This window comes from Chelon labrosus, assembly GCF_963514085.1.
Source record: "Chelon labrosus genome assembly, chromosome: 18".
NCBI lineage: Eukaryota > Metazoa > Chordata > Actinopteri > Mugiliformes > Mugilidae > Chelon > Chelon labrosus.
The window spans coordinates 24,626,698-24,649,632 of NC_140351.1; the positions used below are offsets into that span (position 1 = coordinate 24,626,698).

The following is a 22,935-nucleotide window of genomic DNA, read 5'->3' on the forward strand; positions in this document are numbered from 1 at the left end:
ACATCCTGCATGTGATGTTTGGATGCTCGTATCCATGTAAAAGTTGACAGCGAGTGTGCTTTGTTGTGTTAACCGTGTTTTGTGATGTGTTTGTATGTTGTGTAAACGTGTGTGTGTCACTGATGGTCTCTCTGTGTTCTCCCCCCTGCAGTGTGAGCAGTGGTTGCAGACACACACACAACAAACCCCGCCCCCTCCCGCCCCAAGACTCGAGCGAACGAGCAAGCGAACGTTGCTTTACGAAAAGGACGGGTAAATATGTTCATCCCTCCATTCATCCCTTCCATCACCGTCTTTTGACCCCATCTTTACTTCCTCTTCCCTCCTGTTCATTATTTCTTGAACATTTCCGCCGTCTTCCATCCGCTCGTACAAAAGTCCGAAGCACACCTGTGAAACGCTGCATCACCTGCCGCTTTCTCGCTCCGCCTCTTTGTCATGTGACCGGCTGTCAGCTTCCCATCTTTTATTTTCATCAGAAAATGAATGGGGCTTGGTTGATGAGAATGTCTGCAGTTTCCTTACAGCCATCTTGTCTGTTTCATCGACGTGGCTGTTAACAGAGGCTATGTCTATTTTCTGAAAATCCTCTCTGAAGCTTCCACATACCAGTCCACCATCTTTGTTTCAGCCACTTCTGCTTCAGCTTGCATGGCATTTGGTTTTCTGTTTGACGTGTTTTTATGCCTTTTGCATTTACTGCTGCAGTGATATTGAGAAGTGATTCAGCTCCACCATATATTACTTAAAGGGATTTAAATTTGCACATTTCCGCGGAGGATTCCATTTCCATGTATTAAATTAGTTTAAAATATACTGGAGGATTTTCTGTGTTAGCTCGTGTCCAATTTGCATGAATACAGTTTTAGCTTTCGGGTATCGTTTCACAGTTGTGTAACTTTTGGAACACATTTGGAATATTTTGCAAACTTTGCTCGTGTTTTTTTTTTTTTTTTGGAGTTGAGTTGACATTCGGATGGGTACTTGATTTTGCAGTAAATGGAAACGACGTATGTTTTTCATACATCACTCTATCATTAAAGTTCAATATTAAAACTGTATACATTGAAAATAAGATAAGTACTGCGTAACGAAGAAACATCTGATGAAAAATAAATTTTTCTACAAAGAAGTACAGAGAAAATGTAAAATTTTTTGTTATTCATAAACATATTTTAAAATAACCTAATAACTACAGAACATATCATTTTTAAATACTACAATAATGATTTACCACGTTTTTACCTACATAAACAAAACTGTATTTTTCTAAATTTTTCCAATATATTTTTTTGAATATAAAGATTTAGACACAATCTATGCCAACTCTGTACAAATATATTTTTAAAATTAAAGAGGGAAAGAATATGTAAAATAAGTATTTTTAATAGTAATTTAAAAAGGAATAATCTTAAATCAATTGACTAATAATGAACAACAATAATGTAAAAATACATATTTTTTTTAATTAAATACAATTAAAGGTCTAATTTTTGGCTTTAATAGCAGAACAAAACCAAATAAAAAAAATTATAAATATATATACGTTATAAATACAGTGAAATGGACTAGAATAAAGCTGATAAAATGGTTTTCTAACCAACTCATATGGAGGGATCTATCTGCCTAAGGCTGGCCGGATAGAGACAGAAAAGAGAGAAGAGAGCAGCAGGAGGAACCAGATAAACATACATCTGTCATAGATACACACATCTGACTAAAGCGTACATGTGGAATCTGATGATGATACAAATACAAGATATAGCTGATGATGTTACATGACAAAATGGTAATGAATGTAAACCAGAGCATAGGAGCACAACATTAGTCCTATTACACCTGAGTTAGCTGCTCTAATGATTTAATATAAGTGGCATCATAGGCAGGTTGCAGAATGATGCAATACGCAAATCAGTATTTGAGGAAAAGGTATAATAATAAATCAAAAATACTATATGAATACAAAAGTCTTTCATATATGAAAAAGATCTTGATTGTTGGCTAACGTGTGTTTAAGGTGTGTGGTGAGGAAGGAAAAGATGAGGCGGTACACGCTGAGTGGATGAATGTGTGTGTGTGTTTTGGAGAGTCGAGGAATCTGCGTGCTGATTGGCTGAAAGCTGGCAGACTTTTTCCACAGTCGGCCTGCTCAGTGGTTGGCTGAGATGCTCCCCTCCCCCGCTCTGCCTCCTGGCTCTGGTATGCCGTACAGTGGAGCTGACACACCGTCGATGCTATCTCAACACTTTATCACGGCGAGTCTAAACTCCACTCGGCTGTACCACAAACACACACACACTCACAGACACAGAGTGGTCAATGTGTAACTGAGCTGCAGGGCTGAAAACACACACAAAGAGCCTGAAAGACAAGATGATGCAAGAGAGAAAGAAGGGAGGAGGATGATGAGCAGAGGTTTGAAACAAATCTGAACCATAAGTCAAATGATGGAGAGGAAATGTTTCCAAAAGTATGCGAATACCCATCACAGAGCGTAAATGTCATTTTTAAAAATGTCTAACTTAAGAGATGAAGAGATCAAAGTATGATGTGCTGTATGACCAAAAGTATGTGGACATCCTTCTGTTTTGTGAGGCCTCTTTCTTTAGGTACCCTAATGAAAATTATGCATTTCAAAATATCAGGAGCGCCCTAACTCTTAGCTTAATGAATTCATATTAGGCAGTTGCCAATCAACATATTTGCGCCATGCAGCGTCAAGAAACACTTGGATATTCACTGCTCAGTTTCATAAGAGTGTGTTAACAAGTTTGGGCAAAGTACTGCTGCAAGGAAGGAGGGACGTCAGGAGTGGAGGAGCAGTGGAGGATGGGTAATGGCAGCTGAGTGTTAGATGGTGGTTTCGGAGGGGAGGCCCATCAATCTCTCTCTCTCCGAGCACTCGCACATGGGGAAGCAGCAAAGCGCTCTCTTGTGACTCTCGTGAGTGTGAGCTTCCTGTTGTGGTTGAAAGACAGAAACAGAAAGAGAGAGAGATTCTTTCAGTTTCTCATGCGTGTCACCAAAACGCCAGCGTCATTTTTCCCAGTCGCTTGTCAGAAGTTGTTACCACAAACTGGGCTTGAATCAAACTAAGGTATTCTTTAAAAGCGTGTGGCCAACTACAACACAGTGTCAACCATCCCTGCTTTACATTGCTAACTCCATTAGATTTAGTGCTAGCATTATTAACTATCCACTGCTGCTGTTGTTTGCTCCATGCTCCACTTGTTGAATTCTGCTCTGCTCTGAAATTACTTGTCCACACCCTATTGGTGATGTACACTTGTCATATAGACATTTGGGGCTTTACAGTGTTTATATTTACTTAAAAAATCTGTTCTAAAACTGATGAACTTTAGGCTGCCATTTTGGCATAAGTAATAATTGAATGAAAGGGCTGCTGCTAAGTTGATTCAGCTGTGTAAAGCTAATTAGCTTCAGCTGCTAGCAACAGTAATCCTCCAGTGGAGCAAAGATAGCCAATGTAGTCTAATTAGCTTCAGATGCTAGCATCAGTACTTCTTGGTGATGGTACATTGTTAGCTTGGTCGGTGTAAATCATGTCATTTAGGTGCAGATTGCTAACCCAACAGTGGCATAAACATTATGCTGACATTGCTGAGCTAATATTGGTCTTAAATAGTTTCAGACCAGTCATCTCCATTGTCTGTGTTTTCTGTTGGCATAACACTTGTTTATACACAGCACAAATAATAAAGGGTGGCTGTAGCTCAGCAGACTGAGCAGGTTTTTCACAAACCGGAGGGTTAATGGTTCGATCCCTTGAACAAAGTGTCCTTGAGCAACACACAACAAAGAGGCTGTAAATACCACAAGAGGGCACTACTCATGGAGAACAGTTAAATATTAAAAATATGCATTTGTGTTGTGTTGTTTATGATTGAAAAATAGCTAAAATAGCGTATTGTTTTGTTGACTGATGGCAAATGTGGTAATTTAAATATAAAATTATCACCATTTTATAATTAGCTTGCATGATTGGCCTCAAATCCTAGTATCTATAGTTCCTGTTTGTATTTATTGTTTTTTCTGAGCATTGCATCATTTTGAATGAGGTAAAAAGCGATAAACGTGTAGATGAAGACATAGCCAATTAGGAGGAGGTAATAATTAGCCAACATATGGTGACTGGATCCTGTCCTCCCCCCATTCTCTCTCTCTATCTCCCCATACATCCCTCCAACCCTCTACTGCCAAGCACAGACTGTTAGCTGACACCTGCAGATAGAAATAGCCCATCTCACAAAAAGAGAATGATATAAATATAAATGAAGAAGTTTTAAACAAAAAAAAAAAAAAACAGAAGAGGCAATATCAGCAGAAAGAGGAGAGGGCTGAGGGTGAGTGCTGAGGGGCTGTTTGCTTTCTACCACAGGTGTTGGTTTTGTCAGTTTGCCTCTGGCTCGCTGTCTTCATGGGGCTATAAATGATGCTTGCTCAGGTTGCTAACGGTCCTTAGCTTTCAGTTGTTAGTGTAGCAGCACACAGTTTGTGGCGTGTTTGGTAGAACAAGCAAAAATAAATGCACTGAGTAGCATAATGGAAAACGCTTGGCAAGCTAGCAGCTAATGTCAATTAGCTCAACAAAAATGAACCATCTTCATCTTGGAGTGTTAAGTTATTAAGTCTGGAAGGAATTAAATGTTTGTATATGAGAGACTCAATGACAAAAACAAAAAAAAAGCAAAAATAAATAAAATGCAGGAAGTAGTGAATGTATGTTGTAGGTAGCTTCTGATGATAGCTATGCTAACTGTTAATGCTAGGCTTACACTGTAGAAGGATACCAACTAGCTAGCAACTAATGCCATTTAGCTTAACAGAAACATCTTCTAATTTGTTAGTTTATTAGCTTTTAGACCTGCTTGCACCACAGAGGTCACTATTCTGAGTTAAAATATTGGTTTGTTCTTTTAATTGTTTTAGTGAAATTTCAGCTAGTTAGTAAAAAATCATAGAGATAAGTTATTTTTCCAATGCTAACTACAGATGTAACTTTTACGCTCACTTGCTCGTTTTAATACACAACAGTGCTAGAGCTTCTAAAGATTGTTAGCATCCCCAGCTACTAACACAAGTTAAAACGTGCTTATTTCAGAAGATTTTGGCCGATAAAAGCCAAATGAAATTATATTGAGATAAATTTAAGGTTATGAGTAAAGAATTCATCTACGATTCAGAAGCTCATGTTGACTTTCGTTTGTAGTGGAATCACAGAAATCTGCAGCAGCTCCTGCTCTTCAGATTTTATGTCTCAGCTGTCTCGGCAGATGAAAAGAGGCAGGGATGGAGAGGATTTATGAGGTTTAGGTGACGGGAAACTTTCCTTCACCTCCCCCTCTACAACTTTCTTGCTGTCCCACACATCCGTACATCTCTTCATCATCCATCCAGCCCCCACCATTCATCCTCCTCAACTGTAATGGCTGTCTGTCACTAGGTTACATCTTCACACAGGTGCCACACAGTAGGTGGTATGTGTTGGGAAATCACTGAACTCGGTGTGATCTAAAGGCCAAATTAAATGAAAAACGGAACTAAGTCTCAATTTTATTTTTGCAAAGTGTGGTGAGAAATCAACTGATTAGTTTGCCAGCTACACTGTGATGGCTTTTGTTTATTGGGACAGAGATTGTGTATTCAGCTGAGGTTAAGTCAGGATACGCTGCTGAGGTCAATGCAGTTTGCCAAAATGTCTCACAAACTATAATGACACAAACAGGTGTGAATAGATTCCGTGATTCCCACGTAGGCTCACACAGGAATAAGAACAATAGAAAATATACAAAACATACAAAGGTCATATAAAAATGTGGATTTAAATAAGAAGCAGCTGTTTTAAAAAGAAAAAGAACAAATTTTATTCTGTTATCTCATTTCGATTTGGTAGGCCTGTTCCATCTCAGCCCTTTTTACAATATTTTAGGACTTGTTTGAAGCATGAAAAAACACAGGATAACACATGTAATGACAAATGGAGCCTTGTACTGAACGAAATTCTATATGGACCCCCAAAAAGTTATTGCGTGAGAGTAATTTTTTTCTTCAAGTTTTTAAGCAATAATTTGAAATGCACATTAAAACAGGTGACTTGAAATGCACACACAAATACAAAAAAAAATTCACTTGCAGCTACCAGGTTTGCTATAAAATTGCTCTGTGAGCTATTGCTAGCAACATTAGCATTGCACTCCTCAGTCTGGTTCGCTCTGTAAAAACACCACCCAAACACTAGTCGGCGCTGTGTCTTTTGCCAGTCAGGTAAATCTTTGCGTCTACTTCCTGCTTCACTTTCAACAATAGATGAAACTTTTGCCGAAATTTAGCAGAAGACGAGACATACAAATGTTTGAATCTCCGAACCTCCTCAGTTAACCTTTCTTCAATGTGTTCCATCATTATTGATCCAAAACAATCAATTTGAAAATTGTGGAGATGGAGAAGCAGCCTGAAATACTAAAGCGGAAGTACACTACTACCAAACGGACCAATCACAGCTCTTGCGTTCTGCACCGCCGCAGCGCGTAGTTAAATTAATTAAATGGAGGTGCACATCAGCTACGACGCTAGGGTCTGCACAGGGTTTGTGTATGTTCTGCGCTGTCGCCGTAGCTATGGCGTCAAATTGACACAGGAGCCTATACCTGTTAGTACAACACAAAACAGAGTGGTAAATGTTGCACCGACCAGCTGTGATGTGAAAACACCTTTAACCTTCAAACTCTGTCCTAAAATGCCCTCGCAAAGACACACACATGAACCCAGATATGTCCATTTACTCTGTGGCTCCCATTCAGTGACCTTTTTTCTGCTTTTGCATGGATGTGCAAGAATGTTGGGATGTCAGCGCGGAGTGTGTGTGTGTGTGTGTGTGTGCGTGCGTGCGTGTGTGTGTGTGTGTGTGTGTGTGTGCGTGTGTGTGAATGATGGCTGGCAACAGATGTAGTAACATCAGCTGTGACACACAGACATGGACTTCACTGTCTGCTTGATACAGGTTCCAATATCAGTGTGACAAAAGGAAAAACAAACACAGCAATAATTCTTAGAAACAGCATGTGTTCATACATGCACGAAACAGCGCCATATTTCTGTTTTTGAGAGTTCAGTGCAGGAATTGTCCCATTTTTCTTTCTTCTTTTCTTCATCCATCCATCTCCCTTCTTTCCTTCTTCTCCATCCTTCCACCACTTCTTCCATCCTCCTCCTCTTGCAGCCATCTGTTGCTGTTCGTTTCTGTAGACTGTAAAAAGTGCTGCCCGAGCACTCCATTGGCCAATCGGAGTGTCCGAGTGCGTGTGACAGAGCGTGTGTGTGTGTGCACCTGCCACAGCCATGTAACATTTTGTCATGTAAGAGGAGTGATACACTCAGAGGTCATTGGAAACAAAACATAATATGCTCTCTGCCAGTTGTCACTTGCTCCACTCATCCTTTCTCTTTTCTTTAATTTTGCCTTTCATCTTGTTCTCAGCCCTTCTAGTAGTAATGTGATTCCCACACTTACATACACTTTAGTTACTTTCACTTTTTTTCTGCACCAAACTCCATTCATGTTTTCATCAGTTTAAGGCAAAGGAAGGCTGGTTTTCCTTCATTCCCTCTTGGGTTTCCTTTGAACAAGGAATGTTAAACACACACACACACACACACACACACACACACACACACACACACACACACACACAGAGCCTCTTTTCTGAGCCGAGCTGGAGGAGGAAGTGGCTGGCTCTGGAGAGCGTCTTCCTGTGGGGGCTGCCGAACAGGAAGCCGTAATTACCTCTCGTCTTCTCCTCTCTTCTCCTTTCTGAGAAAAGCTCCTTCTCTCCTCCGTCCTCTTTCCTTCTCTTCACCCTCCATCTCTCCCTCACGCGTCTCGCGGCCCTGATAGAAACAGGTGTGAGGACTGTAAACCCAACGTTTCGTCCCCTCTGGTCCACTCGGCGCTGAGCCAAAGCAGCTCTCGTTCGCTTATAGATTGAAGGTCGTCCTCTGCTGTCTCACTTCTCATCTTTATCTACGTTTCTGCTGAGCAAATAAATCAGAAACACAAAGAGGCTGTGGAAACATTAACTATAAGAAAACACTGAATTCATCTCGATTTTAAGTTTAATTCTGTCACCAAACTACATCCTGCTCACTTTTTATTCCAAGTTTGTGCCTTAGTTCTTTTTTCTATCTAAACCTATATAAAATATAAATGCACTTCTGCAGCTCTTTAGAAAAATCATGCATTTTAATGTGTGAAACCGGATACTCTAGTTGGATGCAGCCTGGGAAAGCCAACACTGCCTGTGCTATTCTAATCTCAGTCAGCCTTCAACCTTTACACACCAGCCTCCACTAAAAATCTGCTCGTTTAATGTGTCCTCACTTGACACGAGAAAGTTAAGACCTCTTAAGAATCAATCTTTACAGTGTTTGGTGCAACTTTAATGTGCCCTTTTAATATTTTCACCACATTCACTGTACAGGGTTGTAAACTGAGATTTATTTAGTCTTGTGACGTGAAATGTTTGTATGTCAAAGTTGCTGTTAGTCATGCAAAATGATGAAATGTTTAAGCTCTTGTGTATATATATTCGCTTTATTGCTGACTGGGAAATCACAAAAAGGAGTTCGGTTCATTCAGAATGAAAGGGGTGGAGATATTAGCCATCTCCCTGTTTGTGTGCATATCTGATAGTTTGTGTGTCCGTATTTCAGCAGTCATGGAAAACTCCACAGAGGAGCTACAAGAAGAGGGAGGAGCCAACACTGAGATAAATGAGGAGGAGGCGGAGCTAAAGGAGGAGAAAAGCCACAATAACCTCAAAGGTACACACCAAACTTTATTCGTAAATTGAAGAATTTTGGCATAAGGAAAAAGTAATTACAAACACTCCCTCTTTCAGGAGCGGTAAACGGAGTGATGGAGGGAGGGAAGGAGGCAGCGAACGGAGGAGAGAAGCTACAGAATGGAGACCGTGGTGGAGGAGGAATCATGGGAGGAGAAGGAGGAGGAGGAGGAGGAGGAGAAGACCTCTCCTCCATCAACGCCATGATGTCAGCTGTGATGTCAGCAGGGACCATTAATGGAGGAGATGGAGAAGGAGGAAGTGGAGTTACCTCAGCCAACTCCTCCGCCGACCCCTCCCCAAGGTGAAAACACGCAATATTTTCTTAAAGGATCATATTGTTGTTTTAATACTTCGTTTAATTAATAGTCTATACACAGATCTAATTACATATATACTAAAATAAAGAAGCAGCAGCACTTGAGACACACGTTAGGAGTAACTTAGATTCTTTCTTCTTCTCTGATTGAAGCCCTTCACCCAGCAAGTCGCTAACAGCCGCCATGCGAGCCCCACCCAGTCGCAACGCACGACGCATCCAGGTACACAACGCGCACACTTTGACCACACTGTGTTTACTCAGCCAACATCTTTGTTGCATCGAAAGCAGGAAGTGCAGCCTTTGTCTCCTCCCCTTTTCTCATCATCTCTCCACGTATCACCTTGTTTACTCTCTCCTCTTCTCATCCTCCCTTCTCTCAACTCCTACTTGTTCCGCTCTCATCTCCTCTCTCTATATCTCCTCCATGTCTCATCATCTCTCCTTATCCTCACTGCATATCTCCTCTCCTGTTTTTGACCTCTCTTCTCCTTGTCTCACCTCTTTTTTTTTTCTCTCTCAACATTCTTGCCTTCTTCTTTTTCCTTTCTTCTCCTCTGCTCCATATATCTCCTCGTTTTCTGTTGTTGTCTCTCAACATCTCTCTTCGTCTCCTCTCATTACCTCCTCTTATCCTCCTCTCTTCTCCTTCTTCTCCTCATGTTTCCTCCTTGTCTCTTCCCCACATCTTCCACTTTCCTTGTCTCATCTTAATGTCTCTCGATTTCTCGCGTTGTCTCCGCTTCTTGTGTCCTCTTGAAGACAAGAGACATTAAGACTCTTGTCCTAATGTCTCTCAACAGCTCTCCTCTCCTCTCATTGTCTCCTCTCAAACTCGTCTCCCCTCCTTGTATCCTTTCCTTTTCTCCTTTGATCTGATGGTATCCCCTTGTCTTCTCCCCATCCTTGTTTCCTCCCTGTCTCATCTCCTCATTTCCTTTCCTCCTTGTCTTAATGTCTCTGGACGTCTCACCTTGTCTCCCCATCCTCTTCTCCTGTCCTTGTTTCCTCCCCTGCTGTCATTTAATCTCCTCTCCTTGTGTCCTCATCTCTCTGTGGTACATTTGTCCTCTCCCATCATGCACTAGGGCATTCCATGTCGCGTCATCACTTCCTGTGACTTAAACAGGAAAAGGGAAGTGCTGCCTCTGTTTGAGAGGAGGGTGTGTGTGCAGTAATTTGGAGAGATTGTTTTCCCAACATTTCCTCACACGGCGATCAGAAGAAGCAGGCCTGATGCTTTAAAGCTCCATAGTGAGGACAGTCCTGTCTTATGAGGACATGGTGACTGGTTCTCACTTTGGGACAGATCTTCTTTGGTTGGTATTAGGGTTCTGGATCCTTGTAATGCATGATATTAACACAGGTCCCCACAAAGTGCATGTCTGCAGGTTGTTTTGCAGCCAGAGGTGATCTATCTGCTGATATCAGGTCAAACATGTTGAGCTAAACACATAGGGACATACGTGTTAGGTCCACGCTTTACATGATAACGCCTGGCTCAAGGGCACAGACACAGGAAGAAACTAGCATTGATGTGATTAGAAAATGAACATGAAGAGCGCTTCACAGTGGCTGGTTGCAATCTGTTGTATTACACAAAGTGCTGTGCATTAATTGTGTCTTATTGTTTGCACTATATTGACATTTATCTCTGTGTTTTTTCTTTATTCAAGGACACCAAAGACGACAGTTCAGCTTATATCTGTCCACTGTGTGACAAAAACTGTCTAACACAACACCAGCTGACCATGCACATCAGACAGGTGACTCCTTACCACCATGTGATGTAGTAATAACAACAATAATAATAAGTGTATGTGAAGTATTGTTTCTGACCTGACGGGTTTCCTTTTCTGTGCAGCACAACGCCGACACCGGAGCCACAGATCACTCCTGCAGCATCTGCGGGAAGTGCTTGAGCTCGGCCTCGTCGCTCGACAGACACATGCTGGTCCACAGCGGGGAGAGGCCCTACAAGTGCAGCGTCTGTGGCCAGACCTTCACTACCAACGGCAACATGCACAGGTGCTTAAAAACACACACAGGCATGCGCACTGTCCTGCTACCTGCCGTCCAGTCCAGATGGTTAACTGCACACACTCATGGTCTGACTTCGGGCTAAGGAAGTTAGCATTTAACCCAGTACCCAGTCAACCATGATGGGAGGACAAATCCAAACTGGCCCTGTGTGTTTGTGTTTGTGTGGTGGACAGGAAGTAGGAAGATGACACACACACACGCACACACACACAAAACAACGCCCAGTCATTTATCAGCGACGTCCAGCCTCCACCATCATACCCAACGGACCGTCGTGTGTGTGTGTGCGCGTGTGTGTGCTGTTATAAACATTAACCTCAATTCATGTCTGACCTTGTTGACATTTGAAACAAGTTGTTCATTAACCCAAACAAAGGTTTGAATTTTATTAGTGCCGCTGTTTAGTGATTAATAATCTGAGCTGCAGTTTTTGGACGTGTGCTTCCTTTGATGAGTTCACTGGAGGCAAACAGACAAATGTTTGGTCTCTGTGAGTCTTCTGTCTCTCGGTTATGGTGATGGTATGAGGGCTGTGGGCAGGAAGGAATGGCTGTAGGCTGACAGACACACAAATCTGTTAGATGTCACTGCCATTTTCCTTTCCTCTATTTGTGCTCAGTTTTCCTGGTGTTGATATTCTTTATCTTTTAAAAAGATGCAAAACACACACATAACAGCCTAGCTTCTTATTTTCAAAATTTAAGCTTTACTATCTGGTTACAGGTTGTTTGTTACAGGTTGTTTTGAGACTTAGCTGTAGGTTTTCCCTTTTATATGTTTCTGCTGCTGTTTCCGTATCTGTGCCAAACTGTTTGGGTCTTTAATTACCTGTTTGACTATTTAAAAAGGATAATGCATGTAGTATTTAGAGTTTGTCTGAGTATGTCAGCACCCAGAAGAAGCTGAAGTCTGTTTCCACTTCGTCCTTCATCACGTTGCTTTTTCTCATGAAATAGTTTCTGCAGCTGCTTTAGCAGATTTGTACCACTGAGAGATGAACAGAAGTATGTGTTGCATCACTAAAACGGTCTTTTAGGATTTCAGAAAATGACTTTAAAATGAAACGAAGTGACGACAGAGAGACAAAATGACCAGAAAGGAGATTACGACAAAATAGACACACAATAATCACAGAGAGAGTAGGATGATGATGAGGAGGAGACTTCTTCTAAATCAGGGTTTTGTTTCCCCTTAGCTTCCTCTCCTCCTTGTTCCCACTTTTTTCTTTTTCCTCATCTTCCCTCATCTCATCTGCTTGTCTGTATTTTTCCAGTTTTCTGTAAATTAAGTTTTGCGAAAGAGAAAAGAAACTAAGAAAAGCAAATACCAAATTAACCTCAAACAATGAAAATGAGAATAGAATAGAATAGAATAGAACTTTTTGTCCACCAAGGTGGAAAATTGCCATCGGCTCACCGACACAGAAGACAGACAGTACTACAATACAAACGATGACACACGTACAGGCATATGTAAGATTGATACAAAACGACTACAGGGACACAGATTCACTACAAAGAGAGAAAATGAAAACAAAGACACTAAAACTACAAAAGAAATAAACGCAAATTCCTTTCCTGCTTCTTTTTCCTCTGCTCCTTGTTACCTTTCCTTCATGTTTCCTTTCCTCGTCGTCTCGTCTCCTTGTTTACTTTCCTCCTTGTTTTGTGTTTTTAGTGTGTGTGTTTCCAGTGTATGTGTGTGTGTGCATACGTTGTTGTGTGGACTTCAGCAGCTGTTTGCGACTGTAACACACACACACACGCACATTGGTCAGGATAGTGTGTCTGCTGAGTCGGCGTGTTTCCTGCTCTCTGATTGGCTGCCTCCGGGGTCACAGTGCAGTTTGAACCGAGCAGACTTTGCTCTCTGGTTGGCCGGCTCCTCTGCCTTCTCATTGGTTAATGAGCAGCTTCCTGTCAGCTGCTCTCAGATCTGCTGACTGGTTAGAGTGTTGGGACCTCTTATGGGCGTCCAGCCTGCTGCCGGTCCAGTATATTAATAGCCTTTAATGTCCAGCTCTGGGGACTCCTCCTCTTACTCCTCACCTCACATCATCCCCCCTACCCTATAACTTCTTCTTTTCCTACCCTAGTTTTCGTTCCTTTCTCCCGCTCATCTCTCGTCTTCCTGTTTCCACTACCCTCTCTTTGTCTACTCTCCTTGCCTCCTTTTCTTTCTTACTTTGTTTTCCTCTCCTGTCTCTGTTTCCTTTTCTTCCCTGGTCATTTTTTCTTTCCCTTCTTGTCTCGTCTCCTAGTTTCCTTGTCCCTTTTCATCTCGTCCTTGTTTCCTTTCACTTCTTCCATCTCACCTCCTTGTTTCCTTCCCTCTTCTCTCATTGTTTCCTTCCCTCTTCTCTATTAAACTCTATAACCTGAATCTTTTGCTGTTTCTACATGCGTATCGTTGTAAACACGGGCATGTTCTCAACACTGGTTGCCTGGTTTAGGCCTGCCCCCTTTGTTTATCCACACCCCTTTTGTTTTAGCCCCGCCCTCTCATCCTGCACATTCCCACCTGACTGACTGGGATCAGGAAGCATCTCAGAATTCCAGTCAGTTTAATTGGTGAAGAGTTTTTTTGGTTTATTTCCTCCTGGGTTTAGTTCCTGACTGCTGCTGACTCCTCCCACCTGTCTCCCAGGTGTATCTCCACCTGAACACGAGTCTGTCATCTGTAAACTCACCTCTTGTCATTCCATCTGTCCAGACACATGAAGATTCATGAGAAGGACCCAGCCAGTGGCCTGCTCCCCGTCAGCCCTCCGTCCCCCACCAAGCGCCGGCGTCCGTCCGTCAAGAGAAGGCAGGGCCTGGAGGATGAGAATGGAGAGGAGCCGCCCAGCAAGAAGGTACAGACAGCACCTCCTCAGAGCAGCAATGTGTTTGGTGGTTCAAGGTGGAGAGGTGGTTAATGGGGTTGGTGGTGTGTTCAGTTGGTGGAGGATGCAGCGTCTGAGGAGTCGGCGGCGGTGCAGAGGGGATCGGAGGAGGAGCTGCTGCCCTGTCCAATCTGCTTCAAGACCTGCAGCTCGAGACTGGATCTAGACGCTCACATGGACACCCACCCTGACACCACGCTGAGGTAACGCCTCCTAATGTTTATACACTTCCTCCTTGTTTCTTCTCACCATTTCATCTCCTCGCTTCCTCTCCTAGTTTATTCTCCTCGTATCCTCCTCTTATCTCTCCTCCTCCCCTTAACTTTCCTCTTCACTTCTCGTTCCTCTTATTTCCTCTCCTTGTTTCCTCTTCTCATCTTTTCTCCTCCTCTTCTCATCTCTTCCCCTTATTTCCCATTCTTGTTTCCTTTCCTTGTTTCTTCTCCTTGTTTTCTTTTTTGTTAAATCTCCTTCCTCCTTCTTTGTTTCCTCCTCATCCTCATCTCATGACTCATTTCCACATTTTCTCTTTTTTTTGCAGTCAAAAGCTTCAGTGAGTAAAAAAAAAAAAAAAAGACTTAAAAAACGGCTACCTTTCAAATTAAGGGTATAAAAAATCTTTCAAAACTCATTAACACATATGGGGGGGTTGGATGAGGGAGGAGGGATAACAGGATAACGTGGAGGGAGGGAGAGAGGAAGAGAAGAAGAGAGGGAGGGAGCGAGAGAGACCTTAATGAGTCAGGGAGGAGGAGGAGACGCTTGAATGGGCCGGTTGCCATGATGACGCCCCTACCCCAAACCAAAAAAAAAAAAAAAAACTGTCTCTCACCATGGCAACAAGACTCTTCTCTCACACACACACACACACACACACACACACACACACACACACACACACACACACACACACCGACAGAGCAAGTTCAAAGTTTAACATGTGTTTCTTGTGTAGTTTTCAATCACGAAGGAGAAAGAAAGAAAGAAAGAAAGGACCAGAGTAAAGAGAGAAGCAAAGGGAAGGATGGAAGGCAGACAGAACGAAGGAGAGAAAAAGATACAAAAGAGAATAGGGAAGTAAGGAGGTCAGCAGGCGGCGCTGAGCTCGTTATGGAGGAAGTAGAATATTTAGCTGTAAATCCTCACTAATCAGCCTGTAAGAGGATCGAGTGCGCTGCAGGGATGGAGGGATGGAGGGGTAATTTAACTGACCAATGGGAAGATAGATGTTTTTTTTTTTTTTTTGGCCACATTAAAAGAAATCTGAATCTCTACAGTTTAATGAGCTTCGTTAAAGAGGCATAAACTGAACCTGGATCTGTTTACTCCCAGGAAATTGTCTGGTTCCGGTTTCTCAAACAGGAGGATATTCTGTTTCTTCTCTGGTGTTTGTAGAAAAACTATTTATTTATAAAAACAAATATATCTGTTTTGTGTTTTAAGATGTGCCTGCAGAAATAACTACGAACATGACCATCAGGGAAACTTATGCAGCCTTCAGATGGGACTTGTGAGCTCTGATTGTACGACATGTGAAGGCGTGTACACAAAATGTTTGGTGTTCAAGTGGTGACCAAGCAGCAAGCTGTGAGGACACCATTGCTAGGCAACTGTTGTCGTCTAGAGTTAACATGCAAAGGACCAGGAAGCTTAATGTCGGAAATGTAAATTTTGTGAATACCACAAGGGGGTGCTATTCATTTAGAGTTTACTCATCACCATTTGAAGGCAGCACAGGTTTCATCCACTTCTACAGTGTTTAACTGATTTACCTCAAGGACCTCTGGGAGAATGGAGTTTGTTAGGCATAAATATTGAGTATGCAATTTTCTGTGATTAAATATTGGAAAAAGCTGAATTTGAAATAATTACAATTTTCAGAAAAATTCTTTTCATGAGAATCTCTGACCCCTGGAACGAAAAACAGTAAAAAGAAAAAAAGAAAAATGTAATCCAGCAGAGTTATTTTGGTCACGATCAATTTAGTTTGACAGCTTTTTGTCAAGCAACAAAGCTGCGGCATTAAATCTGCAAGCTTTATATGTCTGAAGACCAAACATGGTCTCTGGTTAGATGCTTGATCGTTAATTCGCTAACGTTGGCATCAGATCACCTAATCAGCCTCTGTGGGATTATCCTGGAGGACTGGAAGAATAATTGATTGTTTTTATTGGAAAATAGTGAAAAGTATTTTCTTACAATGCTTAAAAGTTTTTGTTTATTTCATATATGACTTTAAAAAGGATTGAAAAGCCAAAAAGGACAAAGGATTAGTAAAATGACATTCAATCTTCTGTTGATCAAGTAATCTCTAAAATGTAGAGAAAGGAGGTGGCGGTTGATGGAGATAAGGAGTTGACCACATATGGTTCAGAAAAAACAAACCAAACTATGACAGCGTGCCCAAAGAGATTATACGTACAGAAACTCAAGTACCTAACCCTGACCTAGTTGTAACCTTTAACCTAAAACAAAGTCTTTAACAGGTTTTTACCCTCAAAAAGTTGTCGGCCATCAGAAAAATGGCTCCACAAGGACACATTGCAACTTAATAAAAACGCAACCACACACACTCGCTTGCTGTGATAAGAGTGTGTGACTGCGGCAGACACCAAGCAGCTGTCCTCTCAGCGCTCAACGAGAGCTGGGGCAGCCCACATCTGTAATTCTATACATGTGGAAAGCCTTGCTGGCTGATCAAAGCGCTCCGTGGTTACCTGGGTATTGCTATCTAATATTTTTTAATCAATTCTTTTAAAGATATTTCAGTTTTGAAACAGTTTTACTTAAAACTACCAGCTCTAGAACTAAAGACTTTGGATAAACCATGACATGGATGACTGAGAAACTCCGCATACATGTTAATTGGTTAATTATAGTCTAACCTATAGTCTATAGTCCTTAGTTGAGGTGGTGATGAAACAAGTTCGACGCCTTTAAAAAATTATCCAAGCACATCGTCCTCTATGTGAGGATGTAAACCTCGGACTGGTCCTCGCGAGGAAACATGGAGAATGTCACCACCTAGTGTTCACATAGAGAACAGCAGTTATTTAACTCCTGTTCCACATTAAAGCTTGAATTACACTCACTTGGCATTTCATTAGGTACACTAGAATATGAGTCTCCTAACATTTGGATTTCATTATGGGGCGCGTTTCAACTGATGCACAGAAATAAATACCTCTGGCTCTGATTGTTTTAGGACTTGCCAATTGATGCACCTAGTTGTAAAAGAAATCAACTTGCATCTCAGCATTAAGCAACACCCAAACAATTGCATGGTCTAGAAACGTGAACATGCTGCACAAATTGGAAGTTTGTTTCAGAAATAAGAAAATAAAACGTATTTTATCTTTGGTTTCACTAGAAAATCTCCTACAGTTCCTGATATTGTTGATTTTAAAAGGAGAACAATCCTGATGTCTTTTACATTCACTACTTAATCACAGTCAAAGCATATGATCAATATATTTACATTTATTTTATTGCAGAATTTAAAGAAAGTTATAGATCTAATACTGTAAAGAAGGAAAATGGAGGAATCTTGAACTTTAAATGACTTTTTTAAATGACACGTTTACTTCCGAACCCACATTCATTCCTCAACCCCTTGAAAAATATTTTAGTTTTCTTAGCAAGTTAAATCCTGGTAATAAAATATATGTTTTATGTTCACAGGTGTGATCTCTGCTGCCTTTCTTTCCGAACCCACCGCGGTTTGCTGCGTCACAACGCGGGGGTCCATAAGATCCTCCCTCAGGACCCCAACGGCCGCCCCTTCATTCAGAACAACCCCTCCATCCCCACTGGCTTCAATGACTTGGCCTTCATTGACTTCTCTTGCAAGAAGTTTGCTCAAATTGCGCAGGTATCCAGCCGTCACCTTCCAGCCAATCAGATATAAACTTTTGCTTTAAGGGTTTTAACAACTCCTTCGTTCGGTTCAGGTTTGGTGCGAGACCAACCTTCGTCGCTGCATCAGCAAGTTCCACCGGTTCGTCTGCGATTGTTGCGACAAGGCGTTCCCCCTTCGCTCTGCCCTGGACCTCCATAAAACCACCTCCCATCCTGACAAACCCGTCGCCACTGACTCGGAGGAAGCTGAGGAGAAGGCAGAGGAGGATGGAGATGAAGCTGCAGAAAGCAGCTTTGAAAATGAAGTCCTGCCCTCGGAGCAGGACAACTTCATGGAAGTGCTGGGCCTTCAGCACATCTCAAAGGTAGGAGGTGAAGCACTGTATGTGATCTGTTCAGGTTTTAAAATCACAAAATTCCCCCAGTTTGGTTCAGAATATTAAAGCAAGGAGAGAGGGAATAACAATCAAGACAATAATTCAAATCAGAAGTGCTGTATGTTGAAATTAGAACAAGCAAAAATAGCTAAGTTTATTATAGAATAAACTGAGTAACAAGTATTTGTGCAAGTAAAAACATTTATACTTTTATTTTACAGAAAGTTCTAAGTTGCTTTTAAAAGAGAATGATCTGGTTGTGCAACGGTTTGTCATCTGTATAGGATCAGAGATACTAAAGTGGTAAATTATTCACTGAGAAACTAAGTGGGCCACCATGTTGGGTGCTGATGTGGCTGCTATTCTTTCTTAAATTGATGTTGCAGCAGATTTAAAGACCTCAGAGATGGAACACAGTCCTGTAGCTGTCCTGATTGGTCGTCTTTCTGTTTCTCAGGTGAAGTCTGGTCCCACAGAAGATGAGATCCACCAGGCCCACCTGGACAGCATCAAGGTGATCTATGTTGAGCCTCCATCTTCCAGTCTTCCCCAGGAGCCAGCCTCAGGCTATCTGTCTGGTGGTCTGGGGCTGAATTTGGGGCTGGGTGTGGGCCGGCTGGCAGCCCTCAGCATCCCTCTGCTGGAGGCCTCCGGCTCAGCTCTGCAGGGCCTCTCCCAGAGAGACTCTCTCAGCTTGTTCTCCGTGCAGCCCTTCCAGACCGGCTTCCTCCTGCAGCCTGACGGCGGTGCAGCAGCAGCCAGTGCTGGTTCGTCAGGTGTCAAACCCGGAGAGGCGGGTGGAGTCGGGATCATGGAGCTGGCAGACATCCAGCAGATTCTCAAAGTTGCGACTGCAGCACCAAATCAGATGGGACTTCCTCCTCTGGCCAAAGCTCCTGGATTCACTGGAGGTCAAGGTGACTCTTGTTATCATGTTTGTTTGTCGATCAATTACTTAAAGCTGTTATATCTAGAAGAATAAAAAAGTGTCTAGTGTTAGCAAAGATTGACTGTTTGTTCCTTCTCTAGGTCAAGTCCAGAAGGCGATGCCTCCATTGAAGCCCAAACCTCCAATCAGCCCTCGCTCCAGTCTCACAGCAACAACTCCTCCACCCCTCCAGAGCTCCCAGCAGGCCTCTCTGGGCTGCATCAGCCCCAGCCTTCCACCTCCCAACCCCAACCTCTTCAAAACTCCCTCTTCGTCCTCTTCATCCTCTTCGTCAGCTGGAAATGGGCAGATGGATGCAGAGTATATGAGTGACGCTCACACACCATTGTCTGATTCACCACCAGCTGCTACCACAGCTGTACATGAGGAGGCAGGGCTTACAGGAAGAAAGCCAGGAACCAAAGGTGGGAACCACGGAGGCTCAGCAAAAGGCTCGTACCCGTGCCGCTTCTGTGACCAGGTGTTTTCCTTCTCGGGCGTCCTGCAGGCTCACATGCGCTTCCACCTCGGAATCCTTCCCCATCAGTGCAACATCTGTGACTACGTAGCTCCGGACAAAGCTACTCTGATCCGTCACCTGCGGACGCACAGCGGCGAGCGGCCGTACGTCTGCCGTGTCTGCCATTACCCTTTCACTGTTAAGGCCAACTGTGAGCGCCACCTCAGGAAAAAGCACGGCAAGACCTCGAGGAAGGACATCGAGAAAAATATCAAGTATGTCACCTCCACCACCACTGCGAACATTGCAGCAGCAATCACTGCTGCGACAACCACCACCCAGGACCTGGAGACGGGCTGCACCGGAGCCGAGACGACATGCCGGTTCTGTGGCGAGGACCTAAAGACCTACCGGGCGCTGCAGATCCACCTGCGCACACACAATGGCTGCCAGAAGAAACCGTTTGAGTGCCGCCGCTGCGGTGCCGCCTTCCTGGCCAAACGTAACTGCATCCACCACCTGCTGAAGCAGCACCCAGAGGTGCAGGAGAGAGAGATCGAGGAGCACATTGCCACACTACCGCCTGCTGCTGCCATTGCTACTGCCCGCACTGCAACAGTGAATCAGATGGCAGTGAATGGGATGAGTCAGCCTCCAAATCAGACGCTCCAAGCGGTGAAGGTGGAGGAACTGGCCAGCGTGGTTTATCCTGCAGGACTGGACCAGCCGCTGGACTTCTCTGCCAAGGGTCGTGGAGCTGGCAGCCAGGCAGGGTCTCCTGGAGTCAAACTGGAGAATGTCTCCCCCAGCTTCGACTGCTCCGTACTGGACCAGCCAATTGACCTGTCCATCCCCAGCAAGAGGCAGCGGAGGGAGACGGCAAGCATTGGAGAAAAGAGGGAGATCAAAATGGAGCAGAGTGTTAGCAATGTCATGGAGCAGCAGCACGCTCTGGCTCTCTCCAAGGACGAGAAGACGGCGAGCGCCCTGTCACCTCTACACCCTCACCCCCAGCTTGGCTGCTATCAGCTCCCCTCTGGTTCCACTCCTCCCCCTTCCTCCCTCTCCAACTCTGCACGAGCCCAGCGCCTCAAACCGCTGCTGCCTAAACCCGCCTCCTCCACCTCCTCTTCGCCCTCCACTGCCCTCAAGGAGCTGCCTCCTCTGGCCTCCATCGCTCAGATTATCCACTCCGTGTCTGGAGCTCCAGACCTCCTGAAGAGAGAGGCTCCCTCGCTGGAGAGCAAACCCCAGGCAGGCGTTACTTCCACTCAGGCCGATTCAGCCGCTGACACCACCGGAGCCTCTGCCGTTCCGGAGGCACAGAGCGAGGAAGTGCCTGAGGGATCTTCCAGGTATGTTTAAGCTTCCATTCAATCAAACTAAAACACAGACTTTGCAAATGTTCTGTGCTTGATCTAACCTGGTGTCCTCCTGCTCTCACAGAAGGAGGTCCAGAAAAAGGCCGGCTGCCTTGGCAGTGAAGGAGAAGCTTGTGAGTGGTGGAATCGACCTGGAGTCCAGCGGAGAGTTCGCCAGTGTGGAGAAGATGCTGGCCACAACTGACACCAACAAGTTCAGCACCTACCTGCAGACTGGAGCTGCTGACATGGGAGGAAAGAGAGGTACGAAACGGGAGCAAGTGGTATTATTTAAGAGCAAATAAAGGAAAAACTTAATCTAAGTTAATGTGAACAGATGGTGATAGAGCAGCAGGAGGAGGGGAGGAGAAGGAGGGAGGAGCGAGGGAGGAGGTGAAGCCGGTGGCAGCCCCCTCTTCGGCGCTGGTGCCTCAGCCCAAAGGGAAGAAAAACGCCTACTCCAACTCTGTCCAAAAGATGACCTGCCCCTTCTGCCCCCGTGTGTTTCCATGGGCAAGCTCGCTGCAGAGACACATGCTGACTCACACCGGTAACACACAACTTCAACAAACTGCATGTCCTCTTTTGTTCATTCATAGTGCTAAACTAAATATATTTTACCTTTGCATTTTGTAAGAAACTCGTATCTCTTTCTTCAGGTCAGAAGCCTTTCCCGTGTCCAAAGTGCGATGCCTTCTTCTCCACTAAATCCAACTGCGAGCGCCACCTGCTGCGGAAACATGGCGTGACCCACAGGACGCTGCGACGCAACGGTGCCCTCGGGAGGAAAGACGGTGATGAAGCCTCGCATGAGAGCGCTGGTCAGTTTTTTGTTTCTCCTGATAGGTTTCCTGTGTTTTATTCGCAGCGTCAGCAGCTCATAACAGTGAGGAGAAGAAAAAACAGCAAACAAATAATAATAGGGAACAACTAATGGAAATATATAACAGGAAGTCAGGAACAGTTTGGAAAAAATACGCACACACAGGAGAATAACAGCCAAAAGAGCTGAAATTATTTGTTTGATTGATTGTTCAACTATTGATTTATTCAAGAGTTTTATGAGGAACAAACTATATTAAAATCTTAATCACCTTCCACTAAACAAATTGTATACAACAAACAATTGTTTAATGGATAATAGAAAATAAAAGAGAAATGTAAAACTTGCAGAAAACACATCAGAACAAAACTTTAAAAGTAGTAAAAAAAATCTCTAAAATCATCTATGTGCTGTAAATTAATTAGTTATATTTGTTGCATTAAATGTTTTAAATCAAATGATTTCTTTAGGAAAAGCAAATATCATAATGGCGTAATTTTAACCTGTCCCTAGCTCTTAACCTTGTGACCCTCCTTTGGGTCTTGAACCTCAGATTTGGTACCACTGAGCTGATCGTTTTGGTCTTCATATTGATTGTGTATCAACTACGTTTTGCAGAGAGCCAATCGGAGACGGAGCAGGTTGCATCAGATGCACAAGACTCTGGCAGCTTCACAACCTCCACAGAATCGGGCCCCGCCCCCACTGCAGATAGCCCCTCCCCCAGTGAAAACACACAGCCAAGCACTGCCCACAAAGCAAACGAAGGTGAGCTAATGGAAGACTCAGTAACAGCGTGACAAAAAAGCTTAATTATCAACAGCTAAACTTACATTGGTTTACTTTTCTATCATGTACGTAATGATAAATTAAATATTTTTGTTTTCTGCACCATTGAATAAATAAAGGCTGGTTGTGTTCTGATATTTAGTTGTTAACACTTTAATTAAGCTCAGATAAGTTTGCTATGTGTTGGTAAAAAAGTTATTCTCATCTTTCTCCAGTCCAGCTTTTCAGTGTG

At 43.4% G+C, this 22,935-nt stretch overlaps 1 protein-coding gene across 4 annotated transcripts in view; it reads left to right on the forward strand.

The window, feature by feature from the left end:
• Positions 1-22,935, forward strand: part of rreb1a (ras responsive element binding protein 1a) — a 54,588-nt gene that overhangs the window by 25,577 nt on the left and 6,076 nt on the right. Inside the window, exons 2-17 of one of the 4 annotated variants that reach the window (XM_084566149.1) lie at positions 152-252; positions 8,731-8,841; positions 8,919-9,165; positions 9,334-9,403; positions 10,857-10,946; positions 11,045-11,208; positions 13,936-14,077; positions 14,162-14,310; positions 17,789-17,978; positions 18,058-18,330; positions 18,800-19,259; positions 19,372-21,085; positions 21,177-21,355; positions 21,429-21,641; positions 21,751-21,912; positions 22,533-22,682. In XM_084566149.1, the coding sequence (XP_084422275.1) occupies positions 8,736-8,841; positions 8,919-9,165; positions 9,334-9,403; positions 10,857-10,946; positions 11,045-11,208; positions 13,936-14,077; positions 14,162-14,310; positions 17,789-17,978; positions 18,058-18,330; positions 18,800-19,259; positions 19,372-21,085; positions 21,177-21,355; positions 21,429-21,641; positions 21,751-21,912; positions 22,533-22,682 (4,309 nt within the window). In that variant the 5' untranslated portion in view covers positions 152-252; positions 8,731-8,735. Of the gene's footprint in view, positions 1-151; positions 253-8,520; positions 8,842-8,918; positions 9,166-9,333; positions 9,404-10,856; positions 10,947-11,044; positions 11,209-13,935; positions 14,078-14,161; positions 14,311-17,788; positions 17,979-18,057; positions 18,331-18,799; positions 19,260-19,371; positions 21,086-21,176; positions 21,356-21,428; positions 21,642-21,750; positions 21,913-22,532; positions 22,683-22,935 lie in introns of those variants that run through there. The other 3 variants (XM_084566150.1, XM_084566148.1, XM_084566147.1) reach the window with 3 other exon arrangements.